Consider the following 26911-nt stretch of genomic DNA (forward strand, 5'->3'; position numbering starts at 1 on the left):
GCTGCACAGTTCGCATATGCCGGTGTAGGTTGTGCATAGAACCGGCTTCATATGAGATTTTGTTTTGGCAAATTCTACACTGTGCTCTAACATTGTCTACATTGTTAAAATGCATCCAAATGCTACTGTGCTTCCAACTCATTTTACAGCTGTTGTTTTCACAACTGTCCTTCCTCTCTCTCCTCGGCTGCTAAGTGTGTGACTTTGAGTGAGTTGGCTCGGCCCTCCCTCACACATCTTTGGTTCATTGGTTGACACTGCGTGCCTGATTGACAGGAACAACAGGTGAGGCTGTTAGTCTGAGCAGACAGTCAGAACGAATGTGTGTGTGCTTGAGCATTTAGGCCTATATTATTTACATTTACATTTAAGTCATTTAGCAGACGCTCTTATCCAGAGCGACTTACAAATTGGTGCTTTCACCTTATGACATCCAGTGGAACAGTAGTGCATCTATACAATACATTACAATACAATACATTACAATACAATACATTACATTACAATACATTACAATACATTACAATACATTACATTACAATACATTACAATACATTACAATACAATACAATACATTACAATACAATGCATTACAATACATTACAATACAATACAATACATTACAATACAATGCATTACAATACATTACAATACAATACAATACAATACAATACAATACATTACAATACATTACAATACAATACATTACAATACATTTACATTTAAGTCATTTAGCAGACGCTCTTATCCAGAGCGACTTACAAATTGGTGCGTTCACCTTAAGACATCCAGTGGAACAGCCACTTTACAATAGTGCATCTAAATCTTTTAAGGGGGGGTGAGAAGGATTACTTTATCCTATCCTAGGTATTCCTGAAAGAGGTGGGGTTTCAGGTGTCTCCGGAAGGTGGTGATTGACTCCGCTGTCCTGGCGTCGTGAGGGAGTTTGTTCCAGCATTGGGGGGCCAGAGCAGCGAACAGTTTTGACTGGGCTGCGCGGGAACTGTACTTCCTCAGTGGTAGGGAGGCGAGCAGGCCAGAGGTGGATGAACGCAGTGCCCTTGTTTGGGTGTAGGGCCTGATCAGAGCCTGGAGGTACTGAGGTGCCGTTCCCCTCACAGCTCCGTAGGCAAGCACCATGGTCATTAAATTAAATTAATTACATTAAATATATTATTTAATTTCTTTTTTCGTTCTTTGAATTAGTTAATTCTATTCATTTAAATATTTTGATTATTCATATCTTATTTTTTTTTAACATATTTTTATAAATAGATTTGGCTCTTCTGATATGCGAGCCGGGTTCACGAACAACCCAGCACTTCTGTATATTCTAAAGCATCACATGGTCGCTGCCCATATAATTGCACAGTGCAGAAAATACAGGAGAGTTCAGGGGCCTTGCTTTAACAAAGTTAAACCATTTTCACTGTAGTGCCCAAAACGTCTTTCAAGCTGTCAGGCATTCCCTTGGCTGCAAGAGCCTCTCGGTGGATGCTGCAGTGTACCCAAGTGGTGTCAGGAGCAACTGCTTGCACACGTTACCACTCCACTACGTCTCCCTGTCTTTGCTTTTGCGCCATCAGTACAGATACCAACTTTAGCAGCAGCTACAGTTTGTCTACATACGGACCGTTAGTGGAATTCCAACGAGAGAGTAACGGTTCATGTGATTGGATGTTCATTATTTGACTAGGCTACCTGTGTTTGGCATTGTGTTGTTATTTCGCTGAACGCTAGATGGTTTAATTTTTTTTCGGGCAGTGAAACGAGAAACGAGGCTACTCAGGTGAGAGAAGAAAAACCTTGCCCAAGTGTACAGTATAGCCCAATTGGAAAATATAAATGGACTGTTTGAAAATATGAAGATTTGTATTTTTTATTTGTTTTTATGTGAATCACATTTCTATTTAGCACACCCCCGACGGCATCGCGTCGGGGTACGCAACGCCATTCTCAGTTTGGGAATACCTGCCTCAGGGGATATATACATCTACTGTTTTTAGAGTGCCGCGAGGCCTAGTCTATATGACCCGAGCCACCTGGTTCCACATGATGGCAGTATTTCCTCTGTTGACATTATTAAAAAAACTGCGCTCTACAAACAAACGGCACAAAAACAATATGCCCACCGTGAATCAAAGAGTTGGTCACTAACAAAAATGGAAAAAATAGAGCAAATGCAAATTCATGCAATGCAAATAGTTGATCTACTTCATTTCTATGGCCAATATACAGTATCTGGGCCTGGTGCATGACATGTAATGAAAGCAACACCACTAACTAAAACAAGCATGGTTTGTGATAAAACAAGACAGTAATAATCTCATCAATTCCAATGACTGGAATTTTACATACAGAATGTGGCTTTAACGATCTGTGTGTGTGTGTTTGTGCGTGTGCATGTGCGCGTGTGTGTTTTACTATCCTTATGGGGACCAGAAATCCCCAGTCTCCCCATGGAAAAGGCTATTTTAGGCTTACGGGTTAGATTTAGGGTTAGGGTTAGGTGTAGGGTTAGATGTTATAGTTAGGGTTAGGGTTATGGTTAGGTGTAGGGGTTTGGGTTACAGTTAGGGGTTAGAAAAAATAGGATTTTTAAATGGGAATCAATTATTTGGTAGTAAAACAAACGTGTGTGTTGCTATGTGTGTGCTTGTGCCTGCGTACCTGCATTGTTGTCACACTTTTCTTGACATGAAGTCCAGATTGAGACAGGGTATAGATAATATCAACAACATAGGAGAAAAATAACCTAATGATCTTTTATTGAACAATGATTATAACATTGTTATAAAGATCCTTCTAGAGCGAAATTACAAGGGCATTCATTTACGGAATGAATTATCCAATTTCACAATATTCCTTCATGAATCTTCACCCGCTCTCAAAATCTTTACGTACCCCATCCCCAGGCCACCACTCCGTCTACAAAATTGAGTACAAGCAGGAAAACCTAAACAGACTAGCCTACCCAAACTATATTATTTAGTCAAAAAAGCAGTTATTTGTGTTTAGTATTGATGTTGCATATCCGAGAAACGTGAGTCCAAAAGTTGGAATTTACTGACTAAATAAAACCCTTATAGTCCTCCGGAATTTGGGGGTAGCCGCCTACTATGCTGCTGCCTGCTGACACAACAGGGTGGACAATCGGTCCCTTTGTAAGCCAACTCAGGGCTAACTGGTAGAGTAGAGCCCAGATGAATGGTGTGCCTCTGAAAGGCAGAGATGGTTAGACTATGGTGCTGGGTCTCCACAACTGAATGCTCATCAGAGAGAATGTCTTACGGATGGTTATCCTCTTGTATTTAAAAAAATTATATTTCAGATCAACTATGCTTGAATCAAATTGGATTTCAATTGTGACGCGGTTTTTGCTTTTGCCGACGGATGCGTAAACATCAATGCGTAAACTGTGACCACTGCATACAGAGGTGTTGTCTCCAAGGGAGCGCCAATGTGGATGGTTATCACGGGTGGATATACTTGACAGAACAGAATGGAACATCTATTTCAATGAACCCCGTCGAAAGGAGACGAACTGCGTGGGGGACTGAGGTCAAATATCTTGGATATTCATCTTCAAACTGGATTTTGCCCTGAGCGGATTTAAGTTCGAAAAAAGGATTACACCATTTAGCCTAAGTTGTAAAGGTAGAGTATTGAAGTATCCATCTTCTGTGCTGTGTTTGTACTATTGAACCGTCTTTAACACTAACAATGGCCACCACGTGTTTTTACTTTAGCCTAATTGTTGACTTGGACACGGTTCCACCTTAAAATGTTACCTGGTTCTGAGGAGCATATCATTTTCAGAGGGAAACATTTCTGAGATTTTCTTTAATCTTCCTTTCAGTCAAAACAACTGTAACAGGTGCAAGCTGTGCCTCATTCAAGTCCATTGGGCAGTCAGGGAATAGTCAAGATCATGTCTGACAAACATAAGGTAGACCACTTAACATGCTTTATTTCAGCATCCAAAATAATTAAAAACATCTCAAATTTTTATACATATACAAAATAGGTACAGATCCTCTTGTTTTAATCCCCCAACGGTGTGTCTGCTTCGCTCATAATTTGATATTTCCATTTTTTCGGTGTTCAATTTTTTCCAAAACCCTTCGCATAAAATAAGAAAACAAAACAAAAAAACTAAAAACAATGGGGGGTGAAAGAGGGGTACTGCTAGAAGCACTTGGACAACAAAAGGGGGGATTTCAAAACGAAACAAACAACAACCAAAAAGTGTCAAAAGATGTTAAAAACAAAAGACAACAAATCCACCTGCTCATTCTACACTAGACAGGACTGTGTGCATCCTAACTACAGTATACCTCTTGCTATGCCTCTGTTGCAGAGATCTTAGCCAAGACTTGAAACACATCTGTTATGACTGACATCAAGATAATCTGCTAATTTAGCACCTAAGGTCCTGCAAGCAAGAATAACAACATAGTAGCACAATTTTGATCACCCTCCATTGTCAGGACCTCTTGAAGAATAGCACCTTTTGCAGTTGTTGCTTTCAACCATACTTCTGCCGTGTAAAAATCGAACCTGGGCTTCACTAACACTGGGTAACGTGGATTTCTTTTTTGAGGTAGCCATAAGATTAAAAAAGAAGTTGAACCCATGTCTCTAATGCTGCTTTCGTGTGACTTCAGAAGGAACAACTGCTTCTCCAGGTGGGTACAACAACAAGACACTTCACTGTCATTTTTAAGATTTATTTGACATCACCTGAAAGTGGTACAAAGCATTTGGTTTTCTTTTTCATTGTCCTTCCGCAGTGGTCAAAAAAGTCACCTGTATCTGGGATGTTTTTTTTCTGTCAAACTCCAGGGGGGATTTTACACTTTACAAGTATATATTATTTTCTTTTTGCCAGTGAAACCATTGAGTCTTCTAAAGTATCCTCGGTGTTGATGGTGGTGGTAATAGTGGTCTCAAAAAAGCTTGATGACACACAACCACTGTCTTCAGAAGTGCAGTTTTAAAGCAAGTGGACCATTTTTGAACGGCCAAATGAAACTCTAGGTTTTAAAAAAAAAAATGCATAGAATAGGGTTGAGAGGGATGACTGCTAGAAAAAAAACATACACACACACACAAACAATTTCAAGTCCAGATTTCTTTTTTACAAGAAGCAGACTGGGCCAACTTCAATGCCAAATTCCTGATTGGGTGCACCAACGTCCATAGGAGCGATGTCAATAATAGGCAGACGGGATGTTTTCGTTGTCTTGTAGTCGATGACTGTCTTGCCCCATGCACCGGTGTGCGACTGTGATGAGAAAGAAGATGAAAAAGGCACAATCAGAATCCATAGTTGCATTTCCCAATCCATTTAAAATCATTCCCTCCCTTCCCCCTTTCAAAAGACGGCTCCTGGAAAAAAGCCCTTTATACCAAGTAATGGAAGAATATCATCCCAGATCACAAAGCCCCTCACATCAAACCCTCATCTGCTTCCAACCAGTGACCCTTGTCCTACATTAACACCACAATCCCAAAAGCCCTTTCCAAGACGACTGCTGCTCATGCCCACGGTCTTACACCAACTACCTCTTTTAGAGGCGATATTTCTCTCTCCAACCATCCCTGAGAGGAAGGATTATTTTGAGAGAAGTTCCTGAGCGGACACAGCCTAAGATGCAGCAGAGAGTAGGTAACAGGCGGAAGGAGGACTCACCGTGCAGCCGTCCTCGGTGACGCTGTATGTGAAGCGGCTGTTGCCCTCGGCTCTGATCTCGATCTCGTTGGAGCCCTGGAGAAGCAGGGACTTCTTCAGGTTGCCGGACTGCTGGTCCATGTAGGCGATGCTGTTCTTGCAGTGGTATGTGATGTTCTGGCTGGCCTCGGTGGCCATAAGGCGCAGGAAGGTCAGCTGGATGTTAACATCCTTAGCGTTGGAGCCCTCACTGCCATACTCGAACTGTGAGGGAAAGGAGAACGAGATAAGAGTTAGCATCAAGGACTCGTCATCCGAGAGAATGGTGCAATTAGGGTCCTCTTTTCCCAACAGCCCAGGTTGTCATGCCGAGGTTCTCACCTGGAAGCCATCGGTCATTGCCTCGCCGAACCAGACGTGCTTCTTCTCCTTGATGTTCTTGCTGGTGTACCAGCTCTTCTTGGGGATATCAGCCTCGGTGGGGTAGACGCAGGTCTCGCCGGTCTCCATGTTGCAGTAAACCTTGATGGCGTCCTGGGTGCAGCCCTGGTCGGGGTCGATCCAGTACTCGCCTGCATGGAGAAGAGAGTGGATCGCGTCAAGAACTGTGATTGTGGTCGTTTTGAGACTCCACAGACAGCAGGACTCAACAGAAACTAAAAGAGCTTGTGTCTACTGAAGATGTCTTTACACACTACGCCAAAACTTGTCCGAACCAATACAGCTCCATGCTTTCCTCAAAGCCCAAGCAATTTCTTGACTAATGAGAAGCGAGCAACCATAGTCTAGTGAGGGGTTATGACTCTCCAACTCACCGCTCTTCCAGTCGGGGTGGCACATCTTCAGGTCTCTGCAGGTGCGGGCGGGGTTCTTCTTGGTGCCCTCGGGAGAGCGGATGTTCTCAATCTGCTGGCTCAGGCTCTTGAGGGTGGTGTCTACCTCCAGGTCGCGGTCGCGCATCACGTTGGCGTCGTCGGCGCGGAAGTGACGGAAGGGATCGGGGGCCTTCTCCTGAGAGGGCTGAGCAATGAAGCCCATGTCGAATCCACCGCCGGGAGGTCCGGGGGGGCCAGGGGGACCGGGAGGGCCAGGGGGTCCCTATATGTGGAGGAAGCAAAGGCCAACCAAGTTAGGATGTGATGAAGAATAAGAGGAGTACAAGGAGCAAAATATTTTGATTTTGAAGTGGTTGAAGTGACTTACGGAGGGTCCCATCTCTCCAGAGCGACCACGGGGTCCGGGAGGTCCGATGGGGCCGGGCAGACCGCTCATACCATCCTTACCGGCGGCACCAGCTGATCCAGAAGGTCCCTAGTGTAGGGAGAGCCATAGCTTAATACGACAGTGTGGACTATCCACATCATGTTGTCACCAGAGAAGTGATCCACAGTCATAACGTTGCTGTGCTGATAGTTGTGTGACTTGTCATAGTGTGGGTCATACTCACTCTAGGTCCAGCGGGGCCAGATGTTCCAGCAGGTCCTGACTCTCCAGATTGTCCCTATGGGCAGAAACAACAGATTTAGGTGCCTGTTGCATCAAACAACAATATTACAGGGAGAAGGTTGATTTTTCCCACTTGCTAGGTTTTGTGTTATCTCTTCCTTGTGTGTAGCGACCCATTTCCCTTGATTCTGCTGGAGTCACTTGTGTGTCGTTATTATTGTTGATTTGTAATCAGTAGGGGTACTCACAGAGGGGCCAGGGGGTCCCTGCATGCCAGTGAATCCTCTGTGTCCCTTCATGCCTCGCTCTCCAGCCTCGCCAGACTCTCCCTTGTCTCCACGAGCTCCAGCGGGTCCCTGGGTGGGAATAGGACAGGTGTGTTCAGTATACCCTTTCCTCAGACTCAGAGTGGAGGAGCAAACATTGTATTCATCGCGATGGTTTTATGAATCTGTGATGGAGCATATACGTACAGATGGGCCACGGGGACCAGCAGGGCCAGCAATACCAGCGGGGCCAGCAGGACCCTGAAGAAGAGAGAAAGGGAAAGAGAGAGAAAGAGATTATGACAATCAATTCAGTTGATAAACCCAACTCGATGGCATGTCATAAAGACTATGTAGCTCAACTACTAGGAGCTCCAGTATATGCTGTATTCTAACAGGACTACAAACTAAGACATCAACCCCTTCTAGAGCCTTAAAACTAGTTACTGTGCGACGGGCGGCCATTTTGAGGCAACAACCGCTTTCGACATACAGTAAGGTCTCTGAACATCATCAAGTCTGAATTGCTCCCAGTTATGTGTTCCTCGCCAGTCTAAGGGAGTAATGGCTGAGGGTCTGGACACTTACAGACTCTCCACGGTCACCGGACTTTCCAGCAGGGCCGACGGATCCAGGGGCACCAGGGGGCCCGGGGGCACCGGAAGCACCGGCAACACCAGACTCACCACGCTCTCCCTATAGGCAAGACAGAGGGGAACAGAGACGGGCCAAGAGAAGATCAAACTCCTGACATAATCCCAATACTTTACAGTATGTGATGCCTATTTCAGCCATGCAAGTAGTCGTGTAATGGTGCCCAGTGTAGATTGTCTTACAGTATGCCAACAGGCTGGTTCCCAAAGTGAAGGGATTGACTCTGTCTTGAGGACATGTGTACGAGCATAGCTCTCACCTTTGGTCCAGCAGAACCATCGCGACCAGAAGATCCCTCGTTACCAGGAGTTCCCTCACGACCAGGCTCACCAGGTGCTCCAGCCAGTCCAGGGGGCCCCATGGGTCCGGGGGGTCCACGCTCACCAGAGGGGCCACCAGGTCCCTGTTTGCCAGGCTCTCCCTAAAGCAGGAAACAAGAGAACAGGGTTAGACCTCAACCATAACACCGGAGTACCACTACTGAAGTAGCGCAATGACAACGGCACTCTATGAATAAGCTACTGCAAGAGCGTTGCACTTGTCGGCTGCCATCTTGGCAGAGAGAGCACAGAGGGCCTTCAGCATCATCGCGACAGGCTTATACACCACCTAGCCACTCTGCCTTATTGAAAACGAGGGATATCCAGCGTGAACGCTGCCTCCTCTGCAAAAGCCTAACGCCCTTTAACGCGAAGTTCTAGCATTATAGCACTCTTGAGGCACTGACCAGTTGTCCGGCGAGGCCGGGGAAACCGCGCTCGCCTCTCTGTCCGGGCAGACCAACAATACCACGCTGTCCACCGATACCCTGAGGTCCGGGAGTTCCAGAGGGTCCCTGTAGGAGAGAAAGAGAGAATGGGTCATTGAGGTGTCCCTTTTCTAAAGCGTCAGATCTCAACTCCAGCGGCGTGTGTTACAGGTGCACTCCAAACGGAGTATTTGTATTGTTCTCTCTTGTCAGTTTAGGGGTCAGAGTGTTACTTTGTTAGGGTGACAGTGACAGCCCCAAAAAAAAGGGTACTTACATTGGGACCATCTCCACCAGGCTGTCCCTTCTCTCCCTGGGCACCAGGGGGTCCGGCAGCTCCAAGCTCACCAGGACGACCGGCGGGGCCAGTCTCACCACGGTTACCCTTCTGTCCTTCCTTTCCACCAGGGCCTGAGGGTCCGGGGGGTCCGTTGTTGCCCTGAAAGAAAGAGGAGAGGATGGTTGAGTGTGAGACGAGGCTGAAGTTGACCGAATAAACCTGTATCAATGGCTGTTATCGATGACAGTATTGGGATCAACCAAATGCTGAGCTAACGCCTAGCTAGATGCTTGTTTGGGCATCGGGCAATGCCGTTGTGTCTTGGGTTGGTTGCACAATAACATGTTGTATTGATAGTTGTGCCGTTGTGTTGTGGGATTGCTGTCTTAAGCTATAATCGAGCTGCTTGCTTGCTTAGTGTTAGCCTATGGTTAAATCTGGAACCTAATGGCCAGATCCGGGGTTTTGACTGGTTTATTGATGGAGGATGGACATGGTTCAGTTCGAATGGAATGGTGGTAGAGAAAGAAGTACTTACCGATGGGCCGGGAGGTCCAACTCTACCAGCGGCACCGGGGAAACCAGTGGCACCCTAAGGAGAGAAAAGAGAGGCACTGGTCAACCTAGCGTATCAGAGTGGGAAGCATGATTCTACTTTGCAAATGCTACCTTGTACAGTCAGACAGATGAGAGATGTTGGGAGGATAAGATACAAAGCTACTTACAGGGGGACCAGCAGCACCACGGGCGCCCTTAGCTCCGGTGTTCCCAGCGGGACCCTGTGTGGATACAGCAGTGCTTCAGTCAGTAAGCAAGAGCAATACAAACACCTCTGTGATACTGTGGTCTTACCGGGTAGACCAATATAACAGCCCTCCAGCTGAAGTCACTGAGAGCACCGCTGTAGGGCTGTGATAGTGGAATTCATTTGAATGACTTTAATGCGTATCAATAAAGAACTACGTAATAATATATGACATTTAGCAGATGCTTTTATCTAAAGTGACTGACAGTCACGCGTGCATACATTTTACATGTGGGTGGTCCCGGGAATCAAACCCACTATCCTGGCGTTGCAACTGCCGTGCTCTACCAACTGAGCTACAGAGAACCATTTAAGATGGGTCAGGGTGGGTAGCCAGTGGTCAGTCCCACGTGTTATACCTGAGGTCCAGGGGCTCCAGTAGGTCCAGCGGGTCCTTGGGCACCGCCGTCACCCTTGGCACCGTTATCTCCAGCCTCTCCCTTAGCACCAGGCTGACCATCACCACCCTGAAGGAGGCGAGAGAAGAAGAATTGAGTGAATGTAGAGCAGATTAGTGTGGAGGTCCCGTCTAGACTGGATGCTATGATAAGATAAGCCTGTCTCGTTTAATGCCAGCGAATTTAGATTTGTCATAGTGTGCAAGGTGTTACGAGCCATCATCTTGATTGACAACCGATGTCTGTTTGAACTGGCAACGGATTTCTGAGTGAATTGACAAATGTTTTCTGTGTGGATTGAGAAGTGATTTCTGTGTGGATTGAGAAGTGTTTTCTGTGTGGATTGAGAAGTGTTTTCTGTGTGGATTGAGAAGTGATATCTGTGTGGATTGAGAAGTGTTTTCTGTGTGGATTGAGAAGTGATTTCGGTGTGAAATGAGGACAGGTAAAAGAGGTGTGTGTACTTACAGGAGGCCCAGCGAATCCGGCGGGTCCGGGGGCACCAGACTCACCGCGCTCACCCTGGGAGAGAAGGTTAGGGTTAGTCAGGTCAGGAGTGTGTTACAGTTCAGGGACTAGCATCACATGAGTGTGGGTAAGTTCATTCTTCTATACGCCTTTATTTCTACTTCGGTTTCATTCTTTATTGCTCGCTTTGGTGCTCGGTACATTCCGGCACCGTTTTCTACTTTGCTTCGTGCATTGTGGCAACGTGGTCCCTATTCGAAACTTCAAGGCTAACTCCCATAGAGCGATGCCCGTGGTAGGGATGCATGTGGAGCTATGTTTTTAGGTCTTTGTGTCATGTCTGTGGTGAGATGGTGACAGGGTGGGCCTGAGGTACTCACAGGTGCACCACGGGCACCAGAAGGTCCAACAGCTCCAGGAGCGCCAGTCTCTCCCTTATCACCAGGAGAGCCAGCAGGGCCGTTGGGTCCGATGGGGCCAGTCATACCACGGACGCCATCCTTACCACCGGCGCCATCAACACCCTTGACTCCTTGGTCACCCTGTCAAACACAAGAGTAGCTGAGTTAGTATTGTAAGCTGTGGGTTATGCAGATACAGAGACGAATGGACTCAGTCAAGTCCACTGTAATGCAAGTGGAACTTTGGATGGATGGAGGGTATGCCACCGAGTGCCACAGAAGTATGAAGTCAAGGCCTACTGATGAACATGAATTTAGGCATGGCGGATGACAAGTGAAGGGCAGCACCGGTACTCACTCTGTCTCCCTTCAGGCCTGGCAGACCACCAGCACCACGCTCTCCGGGCATTCCTTGCAGGCCAGGGGGTCCCTGGCCACCGGGGGCTCCTGCGGCACCAGCCTCTCCCTTAGCACCATCGTTACCAGCAGAGCCAGGAGAGCCACGGGCACCAGAGGGTCCAGATGGGCCGGGGGCACCACGCTCACCGGGGAAGCCTCTGTCACCCTGGGGTATGGAGAGAAGAGAGGGCATCAGCTTTGGTTCCGGTACATCACATCACATGTATATAAGATGAAGGAGGTTATCGATGTCAATGCTAATGTCTTTAGCCTGGGTCGGCTGGGTGCTAGTCTGTTGCTGCTTTAGCTGTTAGCCGTTGTCTTGTTTGGCTAGGCCGCTAGGCTACAGTGTAGCTGTAGCAGTCTACCACCCAGGAAGTGATGTCATTATTATTCTGGGATACTCACTCTAGATCCAGCGGAACCAGGGGCACCACCCTCACCGGGCAGACCCTAGATAGGAGAGAGAGAGAGAGAGAGAGAGAGAGAGGAGAGAGGATATTAGAGATCACAATTAGAGATTTGAGATTAGCATTGTCAAGTCACAAATCTTGTCAGAAAGTCAAGTGTCATGTAGTGATGAGTACCAAGGACAAGGCATGGGGAAGTGAGTGTACTCCTGTAGTATTCTTACCTGCTCTCCGGGCTTGCCAGTCTCACCAATAGCACCTTGGGGTCCTGAAAGTCCCTGTTATACAAAGAGACAAGTGAGAGACAGGTGAGGCCAGGGCCAGAGGTCCTGAAGTAGGTGGAGATCTGTGATTGGTCAGATGCTGATAATTTCCCATAGTTCAGTGCTGTACCTGGAATCCAGGGGGGCCACCGGCTCCCTGCTCGCCTCGCTCTCCAGAAGGTCCCTATGAGGAGGAGAAGAAGGAGGAGGAGAGTCAGTTAGGAAAATCAGTGTGACCGGCTTAATGGTGGGTGCTACACCTTGGTAGTGGATGGAGTTACCCCCATAGAATGTAAGCAAAAACAAACTGAGTGGTTTTGCAGTCTCCTAGGAGATTCCCTGCTGGCTTGTATTAGTGATGGTGTGTTTGCTTGTGTGCAAGTGTGACACAGTGCAGGCAATGCTGAAGAATGAAGCACTGTGTGTGAAGCAATGTGGGATGCTGGAAGTGAACTTACGGCAACACCGGGGGCACCAGGAGCACCAACATCACCATCTTTGCCGGGAGCGCCAACAGCGCCACCGGGTCCCATGACTCCTCTCTCACCAGGCTTGCCACCCTCACCCTACAGGACAAAAACAAATACCCATTAGCTCATTTCCCATCAGAGAGCAATACTGTATACTGAAACCTAGGTTTTAGGCTATGGACAACTAAATCATACATTGCAGTGGCGGCTGCTGAGGTGAGAACGGCTCATAGTAATGGCTGGAATGGAGTTAATGGAATGGTATCAATCACATGGAATCCATATGTTTGATACCATTCCATTGACTCAATTCCACCCATTGTTACGAGCCTTCCTCCCCCTCAGCAGCCTCCACTGATACATTGTTTCCTAGCAATTTCAGATCTAATTTCTCGAATTAGCCCGTAAAATATTGCGCCCGAGTGAGAGCAGCGCGAGAGAGGGTTACTCACAGCGGCTCCCTTAGGTCCGGGGAATCCCATGACTCCGGGCTGGCCTCTGGCTCCAACGGGGCCGGGAGGTCCGGGGCGACCATCTTGACCACCGGCACCCTGTCACAGGAGAGGGTAGAGAGTCAGTGACCAGAGTGATATCGGGCTACCTAAGTAGCCATAGGTCTTTGTCTTTATCAGTGTCTTTCAGTGTCGTTGAATTGGTGTCGTGAGGGTCAGGTGAATCTGTAGCTGAGGAACTTACAGAGGGGCCAGTCTTGCCATCGGGACCAGGGCTGCCAGGGCTACCAGTCATACCCTAGAGATGGGGGGGCAAAGGTGAGAGGGCAAAGGTCAGGTACATAACATATCTTGATATGCCATATTAACATGAATATATGAGTTTCATTCATCTAGTATCTATTAGTTGTTGAGTATAACAAAGGTCCTGTGATCTGAGACCGATCCCCTGTCTAACTCACCTTGGATCCAGGCATACCAGGCTCGCCGTTGCGGCCAGGCTCACCAGTGTTACCCTTAGCTCCAGCAACTCCGGCACCACCACGCTCACCAGGGCCACCCTGTGATGGAGGGAGAGAGAGAGATGGAGAGATGAGTTTGCTGTACTTAGCTAGTGACCATAGCATGTAGCAACATTTGGTGGTGCACTGTAGTATATACATTTGAACAAGTGGGTGGGTGTTGCAGGTGTGGATGTGTGTCTGTTCCAGGTGTGTGTGTGTGTAGTCACCTTGGGGCCAGCAGCTCCATCAGAACCAGGGAAACCGCGGCTGCCAGGGCCACCCTGTAGGGGGCGACAAACACAACACAGGTCAATACCTCAACACCGTCACTCAGTCAGTACCAGAACATTACTGCTACCTCAGCACCATAACACAACCATTCAGTAACACTACATTACTGCTCAGCAGTCACAGCCCTCTGGTGGCCAAATGAGATGAAACATCAGGGAGAGGGCGACAGTTACATTTAGCTGACTGGGAACCAGAGAGGTTGTTAGCTAGATATTGGTTCCAACGAGCTAAGCATTCATAAGTCAAAATGTGATTATTTATGTGATGGAATAGTCATGGAGATATCATCATTGTGAATGCGTGTGCCAACACTAGCTGTACTGTGAGGAAGTAAGCAATGTATGAAAAGACTAAACAGTTTATTGAGGCAGGGGGAGGGTAATCTAAAACTAAAAGATTGGAGGACATGTGGTGTAAGAGGACAGTGAAACTGGCTGTCCTAACAGTAAGGGGTAAGAGGACAGTGAAACTGGCTGTCCTAAGAGTAAGGGGTAAGAGGACAGTGAAACTGGCTGTCCTAAGAGTAAGGGGTAAGAGGACAGTGAAACTGGCTGTCCTAAGAGTAAGGGGTAAGAGGACAGTGGAACTGGCTGTCCTAAGAGTAAGGGGTAAGAGGACAGTGAAACTGGCTGTCCTAACAGTAAGGGGTAAGAGGACAGTGAAACTGGCTGTCCTAAGTGTAAGGGGTAAGAGGACAGTGAAACTGGCTGTCCTAAGTGTAAGGGGTAAGAGGACAGTGAAACTGGCTGTCCTAAGAGTAAGGGGTAAGAGGACAGTGAAACTGGCTGTCCTAAGAGTAAGGGGTAAGAGGACAGTGGAACTGGCTGTCCTAAGAGTAAGGGGTAAGAGGACAGTGAAACTGGCTGTCCTAACAGTAAGGGGTAAGAGGACAGTGGAACTGGCTGTCCTAAGTGTAAGAGAAGGGGGGGATTCCTACATGTAAAGAACAGGAGAACAGCATGATGAAGAGGGGACAGTGTGTGTGACCATCTGGGTTACTTACGCGCTCGCCGGGGGCTCCACGGGCACCAGCAGCACCGGGCTCACCACGGGATCCTCTCTTGCCTTCCTCACCAGCAGGGCCGGCGGGTCCCTGGACTCCAGCGGGGCCCTGGGTAATGGAGAAACAAGATGGAGGTCAGAGAAATTGAGGGTGGCAAGGCATTGTGCTGAGATGTGGATCAGACACATATAGGCTGCTGACAGAGTATGTGTGTACAGTGTACATGGTATGGGTGACTTGGTGGATCATATTTGAGTAAGTCAAAAGGTGTACTTACAGACTCTCCCTTAGCACCAGCCTCTCCCTTGGCTCCATTAGCACCAACCTCACCCTAGGTTGAAGAAATAACAAACATCATTATCATTATTATTATCGTCGTTATAGAAACACTCAATGGTCTATGTATTCTGACCAAGTTATAACAGCAACTTTAGATAAGATATCATTATATATATTTACAATATTTAGTGATAGAAGTCAGAGAGAGCTGGACTTACAGTGTTACCCTTGGGTCCGGGAGCTCCACCAGCTCCCTGGGGTCCGGGGGGTCCACGGGGTCCAGGGAAGCCAGGAGCGCCAGCAATACCAGCAGAACCCTAAAGGAGGCAGCAGAGAGACAATCAATATACTTCCTGGATTCATCATCACTGAGAGACCAGTCAGTGACAACAATCTTGGTTATTTCTAACAAATACCAAGACAAACCAATGGCAAGTAAAATGGCTAGTTCACCGAGGAGGTGAGGTGTCTACTTACAGGGGCTCCCTTGGTACCGGGGTTTCCGTCAGCACCGTTGTTTCCCTACAAGAGACACAAACCAACGGGTTAGAGGGGAACGTCTCTCACAAGGATAACAAATGTAACTTCAAGTCTCCCACACAGTCCAGAGGTGTATTTCACTAGAGGTTTCTGAGGGTGAAACTCACAGCAAGGCCAGCAGCGCCAGCGGGTCCTGGGTTACCAGCCTCTCCACGGGATCCCTGGGGTCCCTCGCCACCACGAGCTCCCTGAGCACCAACCTCTCCCTGTTGGGGTGAAGATAGATATGGTCAGGGCAAGAACAGAAAGAACATGGAACTAGTATTGTACTAGTACTACCCTGCACAAGTACTACTCAAGTAGTACTAGTGCTACCAAGTCAAGTACTAGTGTACTATACTACCCTACTCCCTAGTACTTCCCTATGGTAGTTCTGTACTAATACTCGACTATGCTGCCATTCAATAGAATCATATCCACATATAAATCAATGTGACCTCTGAAAGTCACAAGGTCACATGGCATGGCACAATCACAATAGTGAAGCTGGATATACTTTCAACTGGCAGCCAACTACACACGGTTTCATGCGTTGTGCAAATGGATACCACTATCTTGGAAACCCAGCGATATGTAGATTACTATTGCCATTGTTGTTTTTTTGTTTTCTTTTGTGCTAGAATGGATGTACTGTATGTTTTATCTCATCTACCTCTCCAAATACGCCCCCCTGGGAAAGAACTAGAGGGTAGAGGGTGGAGGATAGAGGACAGAAGGTAGAAGGTATACAGGTGTGTGAACACGGATTAGGTGCAAGTTGACATCTTACCTTGGCTCCGGGGCCACCGGGGAAACCGGGGGCACCAGCGGGGCCAGTGGGGCCCTAAAATACAAGAAAACAAGAGAGAGAGAGGATTGAGTTACAGTCTAAATCATGAATATGGCATAAGTGTGCTTGTGTACCAATATGTTTCTGTTGATGGTTGTGTATGTGCGAATAGAGAGCTGGCGTCAGTACTTACAGGAGGACCAGCAGCACCAGCAGCACCATCGTTACCACGAGCACCCTGCAGGAGAGAGAGAGAGAGAGGCACAACTGGGTCAGATGCAACCAGCTACCACCCTTCAGGGTCAAATTCCAATATGGCTGAACTGTAAATATCAATTGTAAACAAACAAAATGGCTGACCCTTCAATGTCAGAATCCAACATGACACTGTAAAACGAATGAACTGACATACTGAATTTTTTAGAACATATAAAATATGGCTTCCTACTGAGGCCAGTATGTAAGGCTGTACAAGGCGTATGTTCAACAATATAGGACATTCAGGTAAATCAGTTTGTGAGGCATTTTGTAGATTGAGAGTAAGAATGGTTGTTTCCAACAAGTTAGCCCTGGACTGACATACAAAATGACTTGGGAAATGTGATGACCTTTGAGCTACGGGAACAGGGTCTCTGTCAATAGGTGTTGTGATGATGATATTGCACCCCTTGTTTATTGTTACAGGGGGTGGTGTAAAGTACTTAAGTAAAAATACTTTAAAGTACTACTATTTAGGTATTTTTACTTTCCCTCCAGTATGACAATTGGATACTTTTTCCACAACTGGTTACAGGGGGTTGACTTACAGCAGCTCCGTTGGGACCAGCACGGCCTCTCTCGCCAGGCAGACCACGGGGTCCCTAAAAGAGAGGGAGAGATATTGGCACGGTAAGTAATCATGGCTGCCATTCACATTGCTACTGCTGCAGAATGCTAAAAATGCTAGTGATCCTCTCTCTACACTCATATTATTTTGTAGGTCTGCTGACAAAATGGAGGATGGGACTCACCATGGCTCCAGCGGCTCCGTTCTCACCAGATGCACCACCCTCTCCCTGAGGAAGGACAAACAGACACAGACAGGTCAGTGAATGGGGGACGAGAGAGGGGAAAGGGGGGTGGTGTGTGATTTCAACATCCGTAGGAGAGATGGAGGAGAAGGAGTCTCACCTTGGGTCCAGCAGGGCCAGACTCTCCCTTAGCTCCATCAAGACCGCTGAATCCCTAGAGAAGGAAGTAGAGAGGGAGAGAGAGGGAGGGAAAGAGGACAAGATTAGAGGAGAGGAAAATAGGGCAGATTGTATTGCTGCTATTTGGGAAGTATAGGCTGATGTTGCCACCAGACACTGATCCAAGATCTGTTTAAAGTGTATCCCCTTCATGATTAAGTTTAGACATGGCGACGTTTAGCTGATCCTGGATCTGTTCTGGAGAGCAACTACTACCAGGACAGTTTGGGGGTGCGGTGACTCACTCTGTGTCCCTTGATGCCGGGAAGGCCGGGGGTTCCGGGGAATCCACGAGCTCCCTGGAGGGAAAGAAAGAGAGAGAAAAAAAGAAAGTGTGTTATGATGGTTTAACATCCCTTCAAGTATATGAGATGTCTCATGGTGTCTGACCATTAGGTGCTATTGCTCTTGAGACTAACGTTCTAGAGTGAGTGTATGGATGGAGTATGGAATGACATAAGGTGACATTAGAATGACATTGCGACTCACCTGTGGGCCGGAAGCGCCACGCTCACCGGGGCGACCAGGCTTGCCAGACTCACCCTGGATTGGAAGAGGGTAGGAAGGAGGGAAGGAAGGAGAGAGGGATGGAGAGGAGGAGACAAGGTGAGGAATAAATTATGCTCCAAATCCATCCCCCTTATGAATATCTTACCCAGAAATTGTCCTGGGACATAGATGTTTAATGGTCGATTTTAATGATGGATATCTTGGTGACTTACATCATCTCCGTTCTTGCCAGGGGGACCAGCAGGACCACGGGGACCCATGGGACCCTGTAAGAAATAAACCACTGGGTGAGAAGGCTGTGTGTGTCTGTGCGTTTGTGTGTGTGTGAGATATCTTGATATGAGAAATATCATTACAATTTGTCAGTAATGGAAATAATCTAGGATCATTTGTCATTAATCTAGAAACTATAATTAATAGGTAGGACAGACAAAATACTATTGGAAGATGGTGATGTGTGTGCGTGTGCATCTGTGTTGTGTGTGTGTGTGTGTGTGTGTGGAGGGGGGGCTACATTAACAAACATTGGCGACCCTGTGACCTTAGTGGAGTCCATTCCAAGCATCAGGCTAGGGCGAGGCCTATGCAGCAGGTAATGGGTGGCTTAGTATTCTGGAGATTGTTTTGAAGTTTTTTTTTTTTAGGTGTAGCTATTGTATATTGATTTATTTTTTGTATTGCCCTGCAGAATATGGTGTAGAATTTAGCTCAAAGTGCGTGTTTGTGAGGGATTCAGATACTGAGGTGATATTGAGATGGTGGTGTATCATTTTGTGGAAGATTCCGGAACGAGATACTCACAGAAGAACCAGCCTCACCAGGCTCACCAGGGGGGCCAGTGAAACCCTGAGGTCCCTGTAGGGGGAGACAAAGAGACAATGTCAGACTATGACGTTCATCCATCCAAAAAACAACATTGTTTAGTTCTGTTGTCAATGGGCTATGAGCATATGGGAGAATGTGTCCTGTGGGTAAAACATTCCCACAATCATTATAGTTATCGAAGACTGAAACTGAATGTAACAACAAAAAAACTGAACAAAAAAGCAATACAAATAAGTCTAAAAGTAAAGCCAATGACAGACACTAAAACTGAAATCAAATGACAAGAACTAAACAGATACTAAATAGAAATGGTCAGGAACCTATCAAATTAAACTAAGTTTACATACAGCCATATATGCATTAAAAAACACACCTACAATTAAACAACTCGAGAGTGACTTCCACTCCCATCATGCAATTCAGCTAGGGTCATAAACTGACCTCTTTTTGACCGTTGACCCGAGGTCTCTTCCCCTACATGACAAATGTCACTTAAAAAGCTAGAACACAAAGGGAAGGGATACTTACACTTGAGCCAGGAGGTCCTGGGGGACCACGGGGACCCATGGGGCCCTGTCAATCAAAAGGAAGAGAAACAATCAGTCAATTATTGACCAATCACATCAGTCTTCCTATTAGAATACATCTTTGAGAAGGAGCCAACTGACCAAAGGATCAACCAAAGGGTGGGTGGGCGAGGGTTAAAGTCCTCCCAAAGTATACATTCTAATGCCCAAAAGTCATACCAGGAAGAGTGATATTTGAATAGTGGTATCAGTAACTTTTCAAGGCATCTAAACAGTGGTAACAGGGATATTATGAGTCAAAGATTATGCAGATATCTCAAACATGTACATTAGCTGTTTATGGAATATGGAGGTACATAAGACATGAAAATATCTTATTTTTTAAGGGATAGTATTTGCTGTGACCTGTGGACACAGAGATCAATTTGTGGGACTTCTGCTGAGCAAAAGTGTCTCATGGCCATAGTTTTTGGTAGTGCCTATACATCAAACAGATTCCATGAGTGAGTGATACTACTGGGCCAACAGGCTCTGTGTAGTTGTATATCCGTACCATGGGGCCGGGCACGGACATGCCACCACCGCTCTTCTCATCAAAACCACCAGACATCTGAGGGGAGAAGTTCTGTAGGGGAGACACAAGGGAGAGATGTGTTACAGTCAGTCAGTATTGGAAATCAGGAGAACAGTGCTGTGATCTCGACATACAGTATATGGATGGGCCTAACACGGCTAGAGAATGCAAGGCACTAGGCCTGTCCATATCAATGAGAGATCTGTTCATATCTACAGGGTGACTACCTCTCTGGCGTTCCCTATGTTATCTACAGTGCTGTGTTAGGCATGACCTCCCTGTCCACTCCTGGCTGGGCGCTGTCCACCTGCCCTGGTGCTGAAATACAGACTGCACTGCACTCTAACCAGGATAGCTTAACATTACACCTCCCGTGCTCTTGCCTGTACTCTTTCTGGAGGTTTATCATTCTGAATAGACAATAGTTTCTGTTGTATTTACTGCGCTAACTGTATTTGGAGCCTGTCCAGACTACATGGAGATCAGTGAAGTTAAGATAAGTGACATCATAAGAGGGTGTTGCTGTGTTCTCCTACCAGCTGTCAGACTTAGCCACTTTCTCCCATTTCTTTAAATCTAAGTTACTAACCCCAAACAGAAGCTGCCCCTAATCTCTGATCTAGGATCAGTTTCCTCTGTCTAACGCATAACCTTTTAACCTTTCCACCTGGGTCAAAAAGCTGACACCGGGTCATTACTAAGTGGGCTAAATGTCCATCTTGGCCTGAGCTACTTACTCCGCCGAGGCCAGGGGGTCCAGGGGGGCCTGGGGGTCCAGGAAGGCCGGGCTGGCCGGGAATACCATCGTTACCGGGGAAACCAGCAGGTCCCTGAGGTAGAGACGAGAGAGAGAAGCTGGTTAGTGATGAACTATCACAGAGACATAGTAGTAGTCATTGAACATGGAAAAGGGCTTGGTCGTTAACTATGGGGGATAAGGCATCAGTGAAGAGTGACAAGGGGAAAAGCTAACATAGGCTTGGGTTTGGGGTGAACTCAAGGCATAAGGGCCCCTACTATATTAGGAGCAAATTGATGGGTCAAATCTGTGATACCTTCAGATTACTTGTACATTAGTCTAGCTATCTATCTGTCCTTCCATACATCAATCTCTCTCTTTGTTCATCCAACTCTATAAGTATCTATCAGTCTGTCCATCCATCCATCCATCCATCCAACTGTCTCAGTTATAAGACAATCCCAAGTGACTTGAGTCACAGAAAGATTGTAACACTACACTGTACCCACTTAAAAGTATTCGGTTAGGGCCAATCGGTCATATTGTGAGAACTACATTATTCTTCAAATGAATTTGAAATGGAGTATAACTATTCAAGTTAAGAAATGGTAGTTCTATTTCAATAAATGTGCAATATATCTGCATATGCTGCAAATCCGCACATATCTCAAAATGCTAGTCACCAAATGGGTTGGGTTTTGGAGTAAGTATAGCATCTATACCAATTGAAGAATATGAATTGAGATTTAAATAATTAGCTCCACCAGTAAACTCCAAAGACTCTGGATGTACATGTCTATCCATTGCCTTCGATAATAATCTGACCTCATGTCAGACATTACCAATATAAAAGCAAAATCTACTAATGGCTAATATCTTATAGGCCAAAACTCTGCTATGAATATTACGAGATAACACAACAGTCATTATGAGTGATATGTGCAAGATGCTAGGCCTGTCGTTGAAAACGGAGACAAAAGGCACCACAAGTACAAAAATACACCAGAACACAATGGTCAAATCCTAACTTGGGATACAGGTGCAAACTTTAAAACGTCCACACACCTCTGTCAAAGGAGGATTGGTGAAAGACTGTGACTTGAAGTTTTGCATGCATCTCATGTTTGTTAGGTTTTGGCCCCCCAGGAAGTGAATACAAAGCATGATAGGAATAAGGAAGTGGAACGTACTGGCTCTCCCTTGGCTCCACGATCACCCTGGGGTCCCTATTTGACGGGAAAATAGTAGCATTAGGTTATGATTGTAAATGAGGATGTGGTTCTTATTGTCCTATGGCCTTACTAGTTTTGCAGTCAAGATCAAATAGTTTTGTTGCAATGATGTGTTTATAATGAATCAACAATAAAGAATACATGTAAAGTACACTTTAAACGTTAACAATAATATCAAATCTAATTATAAGTTTTATCTAATAGATAATAACAATAAGGATAATATCATATTTACCTCAACCTTTGGCTCCTGGAAGCCTATGGTAGCAACAAACAAAAAAACAATTAGATTCAAATGTGAAATATCTGAAATAGTCTGAACAGTAAACAACTGAAATATTTGTAGGGAGTATTCAAATTGTACATAAGGCCTATGCTATTAGATTTAGAACTAATAGGGGCCTACAATCTCTGAACTAGGGCTAATGAAAATGTACACAAAATGCCCAATTTAAGACTAGTTCAAAGTTGAAAGGAAGGCCAAAGGTAGTTAGGAGGTGGCAGTGGCACCAGACTGGTCATGCGCATAATATGTGCCTGGAGCACTGAATAGTATCCCATCACATTTCGGAGGAAAAGGGAAAAAAGTGACTGGTGTGTTTGGAATAAAGGTAAATCCAAGTTTATTCCTCGTTGGCCATCCATAAAATGCTGTCCAACCCCTTAAAAGTAAAAGCACATAGTCCCCCTCTGAGGCCTCGAAAAACTTTTCAAAACTGACTCTGGAAGCGCCTGCGCCTGTTAACGTAAACTCCGTGAACGTTGCGTCGGGAGGAAATCGGCGTACCATCATCGGGGCAGATGGGGCAGCATTCGTCGTGGGGGATCACTGGATTGGGGCAGTCGGATGTGTCCTCGCAGATAACTTCGTCGCACATGACCGTGCCGCTGTCGCACACGCAGATCTGGCATGGCTCGGGTTTCCAGACATCTCTGTCGTTGTAGTATTGACCGTCCAACGTACAGCTGCCGGCGGTGCCTGAGAAAGATGCAGAGAGGAAATAGGTCAGAACGCTGCCTTCAATGTCGACTTGGAAGGCACGGATTCCCATGTGATGACGCCTTGACCAGGTGATGTACACGAAAATGTATGCACTCACCAAGTCGCTCTGGATAAGTGTCTGCTAAATCAACTCCAGTCCTCGAGTACCCCCACAGTACACATTTTCTTCTAGCCCCAGACAAACTGACCTGATTCAACTTGTCAACTAGCATTAATCCCCAACAAGTTCATTCAGGTGAGTTTGTCAGGGGCAACAACAAAGATGTGTGCTGTTGGGGGTACTCAAGGACTTGGGTTAAGAAACACTGTGCTAAAGGACAAATGTATTTGTAATGCCTTGATTGGAATGAACAACAGGACAGGAGGCCTGGAAAACGACTCAAGTAAGGCCTATGTCCTACATTTATGTTAACAAATATTATTGAAATGTAAAATAGCAAACCCTGAGGGGTATACTACAAAGTAGGCTCAATTAGTTACCCGGATAACTTGCCTAAATCTGAAACAATTTATTTTCTTAATGAACCAGAAAATGAATAACGTTAAGTTAAGTTTACAATTGGCTCATTAATCCCCCTCCTCTCCCCTGTGACTATTCCCCAGGTCGTTGCTGCAAATGAGAACATGTTCTCAGTCAACTTACCTGGTAAAATAACGGATAAATTAAAAAAAATTAAAAAGTATTTCAGTTTATTTTATTCAAATTAGCTGGCTAACTAATTGATCCTGCTTTGTATTATACTCAGCAGGATTGACTACCTCAACGTTCGATTTGAGCTTGTTTATTTATTGTTAGATATCCAACCAGACATTGCATTTCCAAAGTAAACCCAGCTAGCGCTCGAACTAGGCCTAAATAGCCTATATTATATATTGTATTGATGGCTAATTTGTGGTCTTCGTTTAGCCGTGGGCCCGCCTACCTGTGACCAAACCAACAATGTTGGTCCACTGGAGTTACTACAATTTGACTGTAGAGGGCGAAACAGTCAGTGGAAAAGGTCCACGTCGTCAATGCTGTCCTCCCAAACGCCGCTTAAATAATTGAAAACTATCGGCTTGGCAAGAACAAGCGTTTATCCCTCAGTGGAAAGTTTCCGAAGTCTCAATGTGTTTTCAATTATCATAAAAAAAAGGAAAGGGGATGGTAGGTGGCGCGTCTAAAGCGTTCCATTGTTGGAGTTGCATGTCAGAACCACATGGTGGCGCTGCTGGGCCGTAGAGCGAATTTGCACATCTGTCCGCCCCAGATGCAACTAGAAACCCTATACTCAACCAGTCTAGACAAGTTGACACCATAATCCAATACATTAAAACGGATTATGTAGTTTGTCTATAGGTAATGCATTCGGTTCTTATCCTTTATCTCTATTATAATAAACGTTTTGTAAGTGGCTACCTAGGCCAAATAACTGAGCTTGAAACTCTTCAAGGGAATTTGCGCATGATGATGCTTTGTCCTCTCCTTCAATGTTTAGGTCAATGTATTCTTTCCTCAAAAATGAAAATATATTGCCTACGTGTGATGAATGGCTGTATCCTAGGCCATATGCCATTTAGAAAAACCCGAGGTTCAAAATTTCCATCGTTCAGGAATGACCCTGTTCTTTTTCTACTTGGCTGACATTTAGCCTCAGGCTACAAATGATTGTTTAATAACCAACTGAACACCTGTATCCTTTATTTCCAGACTGTTGAGCCATACAGGCCTATTCAATTCCACTCAATCCAATGGGCAGAGAGTTGGCATGCCTTGTGGCTTTCCCCTCTATCTCTTACGTGCATTCCAATATTTCCCGCTGTTAAAATGTACCTCCAGGGTATCAAATAAGGAGTGGAAGGGAAAGCCTTGGAACCTGTACCAACTCGTTCCAAAAGCACGTGCCAAAGCGTGCGAAGGCCAACGAGCAATGACGCGCAAACACTCTGCTCAGGTTGCAAGAGGTAGGCTATCCTTATTAATGCCACACAACAACAACAACAACAACAAAAACAGGGAACCAATAAACACTTACCACAGATAAAGAATAGAAATGTATCCCAATATGCATATGTATCGTACTGGCTCAGTCATCAGCAAACCTTGTCCCTATGAAAACCACTTTTCTCCATCAACCCACTGTCTTTCCATATCGATTTCGTTAAGACAACACATACCAGAGGCAAGGATAGACTTAAAAGTGACACTTACGATCGTCCTCGCCTTGTCCTCTTGCCAAAAGCACTGTTGCGCTGAGCAACAGCGCTAACCGAATATCCACAAAGCTGAACATGGCTAAATATTAGACATGTAGACTCTTTGAGGCGAGAGGGAAGTTTTTTTCTCCGTTAGACTCCAATCATACAAGTAGGGTCCGGTCCTCTTTATTTCCAATCCAGACCCCGCAGAAAACTCCCTACTGCCTACAGAAACTTTTTGCCCTGCCTTTTATATTCCAAACTTTTGGGGAGGTGCTGGCTTCACCAGAAAGCTCTAGCATGGTCATGTTCATTAAAAAAAGTCCCTCCTTCCATCAGTGCAAAGGGGGTGTCTTATGCACTTTTTTTCACCTTAAAGTCTCAGGAAACTTGATATTTCTTGAAAAGGTGGAGGCTTTGTTAAAAACCATCTCATCCTGGCTCAGACAGGCGACAGGCCATGACATCTCCAAACGTCGATTGGCGAGGAGGGCCCGGATACCTAGCTCACTTTCGGTAGATTCTTCAGGGTTGCAATTAAATAGAAACGAGCTGTGCACAGGGAATGGACTTAAATTATGTTCCTTAAAACTCGCTTCTGTGTTTCCAGGCATATGTTATTTTGTTGTCAATAATGCTTTGCAGTTGTAGCACAGTGTTACTTTTACGAGTAAAAGTGCCACATCAACGGGCACTAAATTGGGCATGCACTGTAAGCTCAGGAGCTGTGGTTTCGTTGCCATGTATTATTCTGTGGGGATGGATTGGCTGTTGCTTAGCAGGCGTATACATCTGTGTCCAGGCCAATAATATTTCTGATCGAGATGTATCTATCGGAAACGTTTGCCTACATTTTTGTGTACGGTGAAATTGCTCATCTATTGAATCCAGATGTGGGGCACTATCGAATGTATTTCTACGATTATTTTCGCGTTTGTAGTAAATGTGGTTTGAAGGTCTATGACCGATCATATTGGGAGAGGTGTGCAGGCTTTCGATAACCTATTGCATGTAGCCCATCATCATATCGATAAGGATCTTGATTTCTGAAAGGATGGCTGCTAGGCCTTACTGAGCTACAGTTTGGGGGAGGACTGTCGTTATGTGGCACAATGGAACGCCACAGTTAGGCTATAGTATTATTTTGGCTGTAATTCTACGTTTTTGTTTTAAATTTGTTCATAGTATAGTTCATGCGATATGGGCTCGGCTTCGGAAGGTACGTGGAATGAGAGGTCGGAAAATTGAATGCCTGTGGATTGCCAGCTCATCTTTCATCTTGGCATCAACCCCAAGACAGGTCGCCTGAGGAGAATACCGTCAATTAACTCCCGGTTATAGCCTGTTTGAAGAATATATACCTGATTCTCTCTGTGAATGGAAACCGTCAATTATTCTACTTCTACTGGTCATATGTATGCTGCAGAACCTCTGTACACGGCCATAAACACGCAAAAAATGTTAGCATGACAGAAACAGATGTGGAATTTTAGCGGACTTTCCAAAATGGAAACGAATTATTCAGAACGAAAAATAATGTGTTTATTTAGGACCTTTGTCTCTCTCGTGTTTGTT

At 45.8% G+C, this 26911-nt stretch overlaps 1 protein-coding gene across 1 annotated transcript; it reads right to left on the reverse strand.

Moving 5' to 3' along the window:
* Positions 1–3945: 3945 nt before the first annotated feature.
* Positions 3946–25564, reverse strand: LOC115110151 (collagen alpha-1(I) chain-like). The gene is made up of 47 exons (XM_029635555.2): positions 25350–25564; positions 22943–23134; positions 22391–22413; positions 22114–22149; positions 20922–21014; positions 20164–20235; positions 19612–19656; positions 19060–19113; positions 18471–18524; positions 18238–18291; positions 17994–18047; positions 17690–17743; positions 17530–17574; positions 17326–17379; positions 16713–16757; positions 16520–16573; positions 15858–15956; positions 15688–15732; positions 15429–15527; positions 15209–15262; positions 14932–15039; positions 13865–13918; positions 13596–13694; positions 13379–13432; positions 13135–13233; positions 12671–12778; positions 12343–12396; positions 12174–12227; positions 11948–11992; positions 11499–11705; positions 11120–11281; positions 10740–10793; positions 10233–10340; positions 9794–9847; positions 9607–9660; positions 9066–9227; positions 8768–8875; positions 8300–8461; positions 7975–8082; positions 7594–7647; positions 7369–7476; positions 7122–7175; positions 6878–6985; positions 6490–6772; positions 6056–6246; positions 5696–5938; positions 3946–5287 (listed from the first exon to the last, which is right to left on the reverse strand). Exons 1-47 carry the CDS (start codon positions 25429–25431, stop codon positions 5141–5143), a joined length of 4350 nt encoding a protein of 1449 aa, XP_029491415.2. The 5' UTR covers positions 25432–25564; the 3' UTR covers positions 3946–5140.
* Positions 25565–26911: the final 1347 nt, after the last annotated feature.

The sequence above is a fragment of the Oncorhynchus nerka genome, linkage group LG26, assembly GCF_034236695.1.
Source record: "Oncorhynchus nerka isolate Pitt River linkage group LG26, Oner_Uvic_2.0, whole genome shotgun sequence".
Classification (NCBI taxonomy): domain Eukaryota; kingdom Metazoa; phylum Chordata; class Actinopteri; order Salmoniformes; family Salmonidae; genus Oncorhynchus; species Oncorhynchus nerka.

Bases quoted from the DNA above. Each gene is read 5' to 3' on its own strand.
- LOC115110151 (XM_029635555.2), bottom strand. From the start codon at position 25,431: ATGTTCAGCTTTGTGGATATTCGGTTAGCGCTGTTGCTCAGCGCAACA. The intron at 13,234-13,378 runs GTAAGTTCCTCA...CTCCTGTGACAG, and splicing joins ATGGCAAGACTGGCCCCTCT to GGTGCCGGTGGTCAAGATGG. The intron at 6,986-7,121 runs GTGAGTATGACC...TCCCTACACTAG, and splicing joins CTGGCCCCGCTGGACCTAGA to GGACCTTCTGGATCAGCTGG.